Genomic DNA, 10,301 nt, shown 5'->3' on the forward strand with positions numbered 1-10,301 from the left:
AAAGGGCGCACTTGTTGACCGGACAGTCGGTGGATGATCTGACTTAAGCTTTCGAACTCCTAGGAGGTGTACTTCTCTTTGATGTGTGGCAGGAGACCTTGGAAGGCGATATCGGCCAGCTGAGCGTCAGTCAGGACTAGGGTGTAGCACTTGTTCCTGATTTCTCTGAACCTTTGTACGTAATTGGTCACTGGTTCGTCGCTCCTTTGCCTGAGGCTGGTCAAATCTGAGAGCTTCATCTCGTGGACTCCCGCATAGAAGTACTTATGGAACTACTTCTCCAGATCGGCCCAAGTGACGATGGAATTGGGTGGCAGCGTAGTGAACCACTGGAAGGCCGATCCAGATAGGGATGACGAGAATAATTGTACTCACAGAGCATCTTGTGTGGTGGCTTCCCACACTGGATAATGAATCTATTCATGTGCTCCACAGTTGATGTGTCATCCAGTCCCGAAAACTTGGTGAAGTCGGGAACCTTGTACCGATAGGGAAACGGCAACAGGTTGTAGGTAGGCGGGTATGGCGTCTTGTACGTATAGGTTTGCACCTTTGGTTTCAACCCGAATTGATCTTGAATTACTTCTGCTATCCTTGCGGTCCAATCCACCTGCTATTGATGTATGACCGGTTGAGGAATCAGAACATGCTGCTGGACCGGCGGTGCCGTGGCTGGGTGATGGACTAGAGCGTGCTGCAGATTTTGCGGTTGCGTAGTTGGCTGAGCAGCCAATAGTTGATGGTGCAGGGGATCCGCCGCTCCATCGTATAGTATCATCGGCGTGGCACCCCTGAGTGTTTTTGCAGTGTCTGCCCCCCTGCCGATTTCTAACGAAGCCGGCTGGTTTTGTGGGACCGTTGGCCGGATGGCTGATTGGAATGATGCTTGGACGGGAGAGTTCCCGTAACTGGTTGACTGATCCAGCCCATCTGTCGTTGCTGGTGCCCCCCAAGGCACTGAGTTTGAGGGCAGCGATTGCACGGAGGAAATTTGGGCAGACTAAGACAGCGCTTGCGATTGGTAGCATGGCGCACCATTGTACCCTAGGGGCATTGAAGCGTTGTACCCTCCATGTTGCGTCGGTATCGGCTGAGGAGCCGAGTGAGACGCGTTCGGTACAGCGGAGAAGCCTTTGATTGGAGCTACGATGGGCGGGGCGTATACTAATCCTTGATACCCCTGAGCTGCTCCGCTGACCAAGGAACTGATGATGGCGTTGTATACCGTGTTGGTCATCATTGTGGACTGGTCGATCATGGCCTGGTAAACAGACTGTTGAATCATGTCAGACATCTTCCCTGAGTCCTCAGCGATGGTGATGTGGCAGGGAGTTGGAAGAGGAGCTTTCTTGACGGTCTCCCCGCTTCTAGTACGACTAAAGGATTGCAAGCATGTCTTCCTGTACACTTCTAGTTGTCTTGCCAATTCTTCCTTCTGGTCGTCCTTGAGATCTACTTCAGTAATTTCGATGACGTTGTCTTCGGAGATCTCGGCAGCCTTCGACATGCTGCATGTTGTTTCTGTCCCACCAGGCGTGCCAAAAGTGTGTTGGTGCTAAAAATCAACCGATGATCCTTAGCGTTGGACACACGACCCGGGAGAATTTGCTTAACTCCTGTTCGGGTTATCGCCCTGGTTCGGTTCGCGTGGCGTGCCAGTCAATCTGACCTGTTGATTGATAAGGAAATAAAAGTATTAAATTCCAGGGACTCCGATCGGCTAGAGTTCCGATCTGTCTTCAGAAGTATATCGGCGAATCGGCCGATTCACTGTAGCAGTAACCAGCTATAAAATAGTCGATACCGCGTAGCGATCGTAAAGAAAAGCTACTAGAGCAAACTAAACAACGCCAGAGAAACAACACTTGGGATAGATCTAATCGGCTGTATGATAATAGAGAAGGAAAGCAATAAAAGCCGACAATTCGTATCTCAAGCTGGATAACTGGTGATAAAAACTAAAATAATAGGTAGAACCTACGATCCTAGTTATTATCGATAACTGGTGAATAAATCTAAACGAAACGACAGCGATGCGCCCGAAGTTAAAGCTTAGATATTACTCGATAAGCGAAACTTACAGAATCGGCCAAGCCGTACGAACTCGTGAAAGAAAAAGTTGTTTTGGCGAAGTCGCCGACTTGAAAGTAAAGTACGAGGAAAAAGTAGATTGATTGTATTGATTGATGTATTTTTACAAACTCTAGAGATGGCTATTTATAGCCTGTTACAACTGATTTCCTAAACAACTAGGATCTATCTCTAATTTTAAATGATAATAAATATTCACAAACACAACTCGTATCGGAGTTGGTTATCATATCCCATGGGACAACCTTCTTCTTTAGCTAATCTTCTCTCCGGCCCACCTTCGGCCCATATTGCCCAAGCCGCTCCAGCTCCCAATCGGCCAATCCTTGCTGACTCCTTTCGTCAATAGGTCGAAACACTGAAGCCTCAATCGGCCGATTTCCAACTGTAGCTTTTAGCTTGCCGCATCGGCCAATCTTTTCCTCCCTTGACGCTGATTCAAAACACGTGTCAAAATCCAGCATCAACACAATGCAAATTGAAATAGATCTTGTGCTATAAGTTCCACGGATTGATAAACCTTGGGGGAATACTCTGAGGGAAACGCTACAACTGATCCGTGCGCTTACGGTTCACAAGTTGGCGTGCTTAAGTGACGTCAACAAGCTTTTCTAGCAGCTATGCTGGGGAACTAATAGTCAACTTCTAGTTTAACTATGCATCTGTAGATATAACACTTTATTCATGATTTTTTCAGTCTTTTGTTTTTAATCTTTTTGGTTTTGTTGAATCTCAATCAAAATTTCACATCTACTTCTTGTATATATGTGTTTTGTTTTCACTAACGCTAACAGGAGATGGATGGCTACCTCTTGAACAAACTGAAAAATTTTGTGGATGATCCAGAAAAACTTTACAGGCAAGGAAAATGTTTAGCACAAGCAAGAAAATTGGAAATCAAGGCTTCAGTTGTTAAGGACGAAGTGGAAGTTTCGGAAACATCATCATCATCGTCGTCATCTACTCCAAAGTCGACACCACTAGCAAGTCGAGGAGGAGCAGCAGTTGCTCCAAAGACACCAGAAGAACCTGCAATGGGAGACCATCAACAGCCAGAGCGAGAGCCAACTATCGGGGAACTTTGCATCCCGAACATCAATGACTTACATATCCATGAATTGGGCGGTGTTAGTTGACCGTTTGGGATCAATACTTCAAGACTAAGGATTTTGCAAAGCTCAACTTTCATTGGCAAGGAAGATGCTAACCTTCATCTACAAGCGTTCACTCAGCTATGCAACACTTTCGATGTGGATGGATTGACTCAAGATCAACTAAGGACGAGATTGTTCCCCTATTCTCTACTTGGAAGAGCACTTCAATGGTTTTACTCTCTACCTGTGACAACAATTCAGAATTGGGATGAATTAATGAAGGCTTTTTTCTTAACGGAACACTATTCGCTAGTCAAGACTCAGAATCTTAGAAGCAAGATAGATACTTTTGCTCAATATGCTTTTGAGATGATAGTTGAAGCTCATGAGTGCTTCAATGACTACGTCCGCATAGTTCCACATCATAAGTACCCAAGGGAAGACCTAGTTTAGAAGTTCTATCAAGGGCTAACACCATCATCAAGGGAAATTATCGATGCATCAGCTAGAGGATGAATTATAGACCTCAACCCAACTCAAGCTTTCAAGTTATTCAAGAAGGTTGCAGACAACGATGCATGGGCATCATTTGGGTGCCTATTCCTAGCTCAACCTACTGAAAATACACAAGGAGTGCTGAAGGTAGAGCGTGATCAATTACTCGAAGGAGAGATTGACTCGCTGATGAGGAGACTAGAGAAGATGGAGATAAAGGAAGCTCAAGCTACCGACCTGAAGGTAGCAGAAGAAAGATCAACATGTGAAGAAAGTGGTGATTGCGGTCATGTTGGGAGAAACTGTCTAGAGGAAGCTAAGTTGCTAGAATACATGAACAAGGGGGAGTGGTTTCCACAATCCAACTTTTGGTATGGACATAATAGACCTCAATTTAATGCAAGCTCATCTATCCAGAACATTGTGCCTTTACGCATTAAACTGAAGGAATTCATGGAGGAGCAAGGCAAAATCAACAAAGATATTGTCACTAAGTTCAAGGCTATGGACAAAATTCTGGAAAATATTGATAGCAAGGTGACAGAGGTCGGAACTTCCAACCACCAAGTGATGAACACGATGAAGATGCTTGAGACTCAAGTTTCACAGCTAACTGGGAATTTTACAAGTAATCAAGGAAAGTTACCAGAACAACCGATCAATCTAGAGATAGCTAAAGCTATTCAGACTCGCTCAGGCAAGGAAACAGAAGATCCAGAACGTCCAGCAGGAGCTAGGAAACTTAAACCAGCTGTTGAAGCAGCGATGACTTCAAAGGAGAAGACACCTATCCCAGCCCCGGAGAAGGAGATAGAATAGCCTGAGTTTGAAATAGTTGATCAAGATGACACGAAGATTCTGCAAGAAAAGCCATGCCATCATCTAGGTAAAACTGGCATATAATTTGAAAAGGTTTTTGAAGTTGTGCACAGGTTGAACATCAATATGCCATTGCTAGACGCTTTACAAGTTCCAACTTATGCCCGCTACTTCAAAGATATCCTGAATAACAAGTGAGAGATCCCACAGTTCACTACAAATCACATCAAGATGACAGAAGAATGCAGCGCTGCAATCACTAATGAAGCTCCCGAGAAGAAGAGAGATCCTGGATGTCCAACCATCCTGTGTTCAATTGGAGCGTTGAAGTTCGAAAGGGCATTATGTGACCTCAGCGCAAGTGAGCGTCAGCCGGAACCAACTGCTATGTGCCTAGAATTGGCAGACAACTCGGTTCTCTATCCTGAAGGCATTGTTGAAGATGTACCTATGAGGATCGGGAATCACTTTGTCCCTGTTGACTTCATGATACTCAAAATGGGAGAAGAAGCTAAATCCCCACTTATCCTGGGAAGGCCGTTCCTAAAGACCGCAAGAGCAAACATAGATGTTTGGAAGGGCGAGATCAAGTTTGATATCAATGGCACTATGAGCGCATTCTAGTTTCACCCATGCTTTGAGGTATGTAATATGATTTCTAGAAAGTATATACCACCACACCATTGTGTCAAGCAGGAAAAGAACAAGAAGGAAGAAGAAACCAAGCCAAAAGAAAAGGTTGCTATCGTCAAGAAGAAGGAAGAACGCCAGCCTGTGAAGACCATAAAGATAGCCGAGCCTGTACCTACATCAAAGCCAAAGGTGGTGAAGAAGTTGTTGACGCAAAAAATCGGACGGTTGATTCCTGCACACTAACACACAAATTCCGGGAGAATCTGCTTAGCTCGTGTTCGGGTTGTAGCCCTCTCGATCCACGGCGTGCCAGTAATTCTGACCTGCTAATTGACAAAGATAAACAAGATGTTAAATACTAGAGCGAATCGGCTGCTTTTTCGATTTACTCCAAAGAAAAGTCACGGCTAGGTAGCCAATACAGAAAAAGACAATCAGCTAGATCAGCCCATGTAAGTGTAATTAATGTAAAGGAAACATAAAACACGACTTGAACAGTACTACGCGATCAACACTTGAAATAGATCTAATCAGCTATATGATAATGAACCAATAGAGAAGCAATGTGAAAGCCGAGTTGAACGTATTCCAAGCTGGATAACTATGATAAGAGCTAAAACAACAAGAAAAACTTGGAGATCTAGCAAATATCGATAACTTGTGAATAAATCTAGACAAAACGACAGCGATGCGCCCGAAGTTAAAGCCTAGAAAATAAATGGTAGACGCGGAACTTACAGTCTAGCCGGAGATCGTGACGATGCAGCGCAACTAGCTTGAAAGAACTCATGAGAAAAAGAAAATGATGGCGAAGTCGCCGACTTGAAAGTAAATTGCGAAGAAAAGTAGATTTGTATTGATTGTGATGTGTATATCCTTCCAGACCTCGCAGGGCCTCTATTTATACCCTAAACCTTAAGACTTCTAGTCCTAGTCGATTATGACAAAACACAAGATCTATCTCTAAAGAAACAAACTTTCTAAACAAAACAAAAATGACTCGTACATGAGTTGGAAACGAACTTGGCTTCCACCAACCAAAACCTACTCTTCATCGGCCGAATCCCCAACATCTCAAATCGGTGGAATCCTCCTGCTTGCATCGGCTGACCCCATCGGCTATCCCCCTATCATCTTCCATCGGCTACACCCTTGTGATTTCATCGGCTAGGCCTCTATCTTCCTCTATCAGCAAGGCTTTCACCATCATCAGCTGATCTCTTATAGCTTCATCGGCTGAGCCCTCTGTGACCTCATCGGTCGATCCCACTAGCTGTTGTCTTTCCACTATGCATTGGCATCTCTGCTTCTTTTTGATGCCATCTTTGACGTATGTCAAAAATGGTGTCAACACATGCCCCCCAGTTTCGGAGTGAAACATATCTTTTGCTCCGAAATTATTTTAACCACGGTTTACAGCTTCTCTGGGAAAACGCCAATGCCTACTAATCACCAAGTAACAAGATCTTTTTCATCCCGAAATCTCCTCAATCATGATTGCCTAAAAAAGCGCGCGGGGGTAACAGCTCTTCGGGTTTCGCGCAGGCGGCGGATGAAATTTCACATTTACCCTCTCTGGTGAGTTTATAAATTTACAGCTGTCATCTTCTTCCCCACCGGTTCATCTTCTCGCACCGCCACACCTTGCTTCCACTTTCCTCCGAGCGAAAGGCGACCTTCAGTGACCATCGGTGATTTATTTGTTGATTGCTTCAAACCACAAATCTCAGGCAACCAGCTCCATGGCCACTCTTACCACCGTCCCCGAGGTACACTTCCCCGCCTTTGTCATTTTCCCTATGCTTCTATCTTCCTTTTCTTACTTAGCCATTTGCGCACTTTTCAAGAGTTTAGAGATAGAATCACTATCCCCATAGTTGACACCTCTGGATTCATTGCTTTAGGCCCTATGGGAGACCCTGATCCGACAAATCTGATTAATTTGGAGACCAATAGAATCCCTTTCAAATCTGCATCGATGAATCTGGCCCATTGGGATCATGCTTTTAGATCTTGGACCAACCGCACACCTGGATGGAAAAAGTGGTATCTTAGGATGGCCAACTCCAAAAGGGTCTTCTAGCAAGAGCGCCGCATCAACCAATGCATTACCCTTTCTCTGTCAGATATGACTAGAAACAAACCCATGCTCATAGCCGCATCATATTTCTAGTCGGATGCCCTAAACATCTTCTTATTCAGTCACGAGCCGATGACCCCAACCTTAGCCGACGTCCTAATGTTGACGGGCTTGGATATCACTTCCGCCGATTTGCCATTTCACTTCCCGGCCAAGGGTTCTCGTCGGCTAGAGACAAAATCCATCGGCCGATGGAAAGGTTACATTGATCGTCACATCAAAAGCGAAATCATTGATGAAAAGGAGCATGTAGCCTTTTTGAATATGTGGTTGGACAAATTTGTGTTCTGTGGGAGATCAGCCGGCCCAACCACTAATCTGGAACCTTTGGCCGAAGCATTGGCGATGGGATCCTCAATTCCCCTAGGAAAGCATCTTCTTGGATCGGCCTATCACTTACTGCATCAAGTATCCAACAAACTATTGGCTGGAGAACCCATCGGCAATCTGGGCGGCCCCTCGTGGTTCATCAATCTATGGCTCAATCTTCACTTGCAACATGCCTACGAGTATGACATTAAGAGTATGTCCTTTCCCATAGATCAACCAGAGGAAGAGCCAGCTACAACCCGTCGATGCATGTCTTATGGTGAAGCAGCATCAGCTGTTCCTAGCAGTAAACTCACCCCTTCCATGGTAGCTGAGGCCTTCAAGTGTTGTTACAACGGACTCACTAAAGGGGCTATTGTCTGGTACGCTTATCACAGTGAAGTCCCCATTTTTGAGCTGCCAGATTGCTTCGACTTCGTCACGTGCACCTTTAATGGAGAAACCTTAGAGGCGATCATCAAACTTGGAATCCTCCCAGCTAATTTCTTTGCTGGTAAAGGTCAATACCTGACGTATGAATTTAATCACCCATCGGCAGCAGCTCGTCAACTCGGCTTTGGACAATTGCCGATAAGAGCTTACTTCGCTGATCTTGTGAAGCCCCATGGGAAACATTCTAGCGGTTTTGAATATAACAGACTTAGCAACTTAATCCCAGACGCCACCACCATCAACTTAGAATCATGGACAGCTGCCACCTTCAACGTTAAACAATTCAGGTTGTGGTGGAAGGAATGGAAGAATCATCTCTTCTGCATGGCGACAGGGACATACTGCAGGAAGTTTGACCCAGACTTCAATGATCCTGATGGAGGGGTAATTACTACCGATTTCGCCGAGTTTTCTTTGGTCATAGATATTTTCTTCTCACTAATACCTCTCCTCTTTGCAGGGTATTGAATTTACACCTCCAACCATTAGCCAAAGCAACAAGTCGATTGCCTATGCCCCTCCATCGGCTGATCCTCTCATCAGCTATGGTGCGCCATCCTTAATGGACATAGCCACAATCCGAAAGCGCAAAGTCTCCACCTTTGAGAAGACTACCTGCAAGAAGCGTCTTCAAAAGGGTTCAACATTGGCTCAAGCAACTGATCCGCTAGTAGCAACGTCAGCCCCGGAGACTAATCCGACGGGAGCAGCGGCACCCCAAACGGCCGTCCTGACAGAAGTAGCATTGGTGGCAGCATCACTCTTGATAGAGGCTATCCAAGTAATCTCATTGCTTTCAAACTTTGTATGTACCTTATCGATGCTAACTTTGCTTCTTTCAACTGTCTGCACAATCCGCACATGAGCAACCTATACCAGCATCAGCCGATCCTCATGCTGAGGTCATTCTGGAGACCGTACCTGTCACAACTCTGCCAACCAAGGTAACCAAGTATGTTTTGCTTTAATCTTTGTAACCTTCATTGCTGAACTCTGCCAATCCTCTATACAGGCTAACCCAGATGCATCAGGCGACCCTCTTGAACCATTAGTTGCATTGGTTTTAGAGGTAAAGGATCATTTGTCATTCTTCAGTTCAACACCCTTTATTTTATTGAAAACATTCTTTTTTCAAGAAATTTTCCCGAACCCAACATCAGCAACCCTTTACGAGCCAATAATTACCAGAGACTCTTCAACTGGTGCAATTCCAGAGAACGAACTGCCTTCCGACGAGCCGACTCATCAAGAACTTCCATGGGATGTAGCAGAACCATCGGCACAGACCAGAGAAATCCAGTTGAAGCAGGTAAGCACCTTTCATGTGTAGCTGATTTCTATTTTAACATCATTAGCTTATATTTTGTTTACGTTGTATTGGCTCAAGACAGCCCCGACAACAGTCTCTTCTCCTTCTAGGTTGGAAGACTTGATGAGGAAGAAGAGATTTTGTCGCACTCGCCGGCTATTAAATCCTTGTCTGATGATGTGAAAATTAAGCTTCAAAGCATGCGGGATTTCCTCTAGTAGAATATTGGCCAGTTGGTGGAAGATGCAGAGCCGATACGCAAAATCCTCTCTGAGCTCAAAGGCCATGTCCCCGAGGACACGGAAGAAGCTCTGTTTCCTGCAGCATACATAGAGAGCTTGCGGATTTCGGTGTTAAGGGCTTTACAGCGTATAGCCGATCGCGCCAGGCGGGAGCAGTTGCACCAAGAGAAAGAATCCCACAGGCTCCGTGCTGATGAACTTCATCACAGGATCAGTTTCCTAAGCAATTCTCGGCCGAACATAGTCAGTGAAATAGATTGGCTTAAAGCACGGCGGGCAGAACTCGCCAAGGAAATGAAGGTTGTTAGTGACGCCACTGCTATAGAGGAAAACAAGCTCGCTCAACTCCCAATCGTCCTCAAGCAGTTAGAGCACGAGAAGCAAACCCATGCTCGTCAAGCTATCCGGCTTCATCGAAGCATACCAGATACCCCCGGCTCAGCCAATGATGACTAGAGAATAATAGAAGTGGCCGATCAGATTCGCCTGCGTGCGATAAATGCTATCCAAACCCTTCTAGAATAGCTGTAACGAAACATTATCGGCCTTCATGTATCTTTCTTTTGTGATGTCATCATGCACCGTCCGCCTTGAATGTGGATTGGCCAATTCTTCGCAGCTTTCTCTGACTCGCCAACGGCTATTTTATTTAATGCGCCTCTTCTGGCCGACCGTTGCTTAGCGTCCGAATCCTCCAATGTTGTTCTATAAATAGG

At 45.3% G+C, this 10,301-nt stretch overlaps 1 protein-coding gene across 2 annotated transcripts; it reads left to right on the top strand.

The window, feature by feature from the left end:
• The first annotated feature begins 313 nt into the window (after positions 1-313).
• LOC140220162 (uncharacterized) lies at positions 314-9,425 on the top strand. Of its 2 annotated transcripts, XR_011896280.1 has the most exons (3): positions 314-8,418; positions 8,495-8,978; positions 9,047-9,425. XR_011896280.1 is itself a non-coding variant. In XM_072290187.1 (2 exons), exons 1-2 carry the CDS (start codon positions 7,345-7,347, stop codon positions 8,897-8,899), a joined length of 1,479 nt encoding a protein of 492 aa, XP_072146288.1. In that variant the 5' UTR covers positions 314-7,344; the 3' UTR covers positions 8,900-8,993. The 2 variants fall into 2 exon arrangements, 1 of the variants encoding a protein (XP_072146288.1); XM_072290187.1 differs by lacking the exon at positions 9,047-9,425 and having other exon boundaries at positions 8,495-8,993.
• Positions 9,426-10,301: the final 876 nt, after the last annotated feature.

Source organism: Setaria viridis, chromosome 8, assembly GCF_005286985.2.
Source record: "Setaria viridis chromosome 8, Setaria_viridis_v4.0, whole genome shotgun sequence".
Taxonomy (NCBI): domain Eukaryota; kingdom Viridiplantae; phylum Streptophyta; class Magnoliopsida; order Poales; family Poaceae; genus Setaria; species Setaria viridis.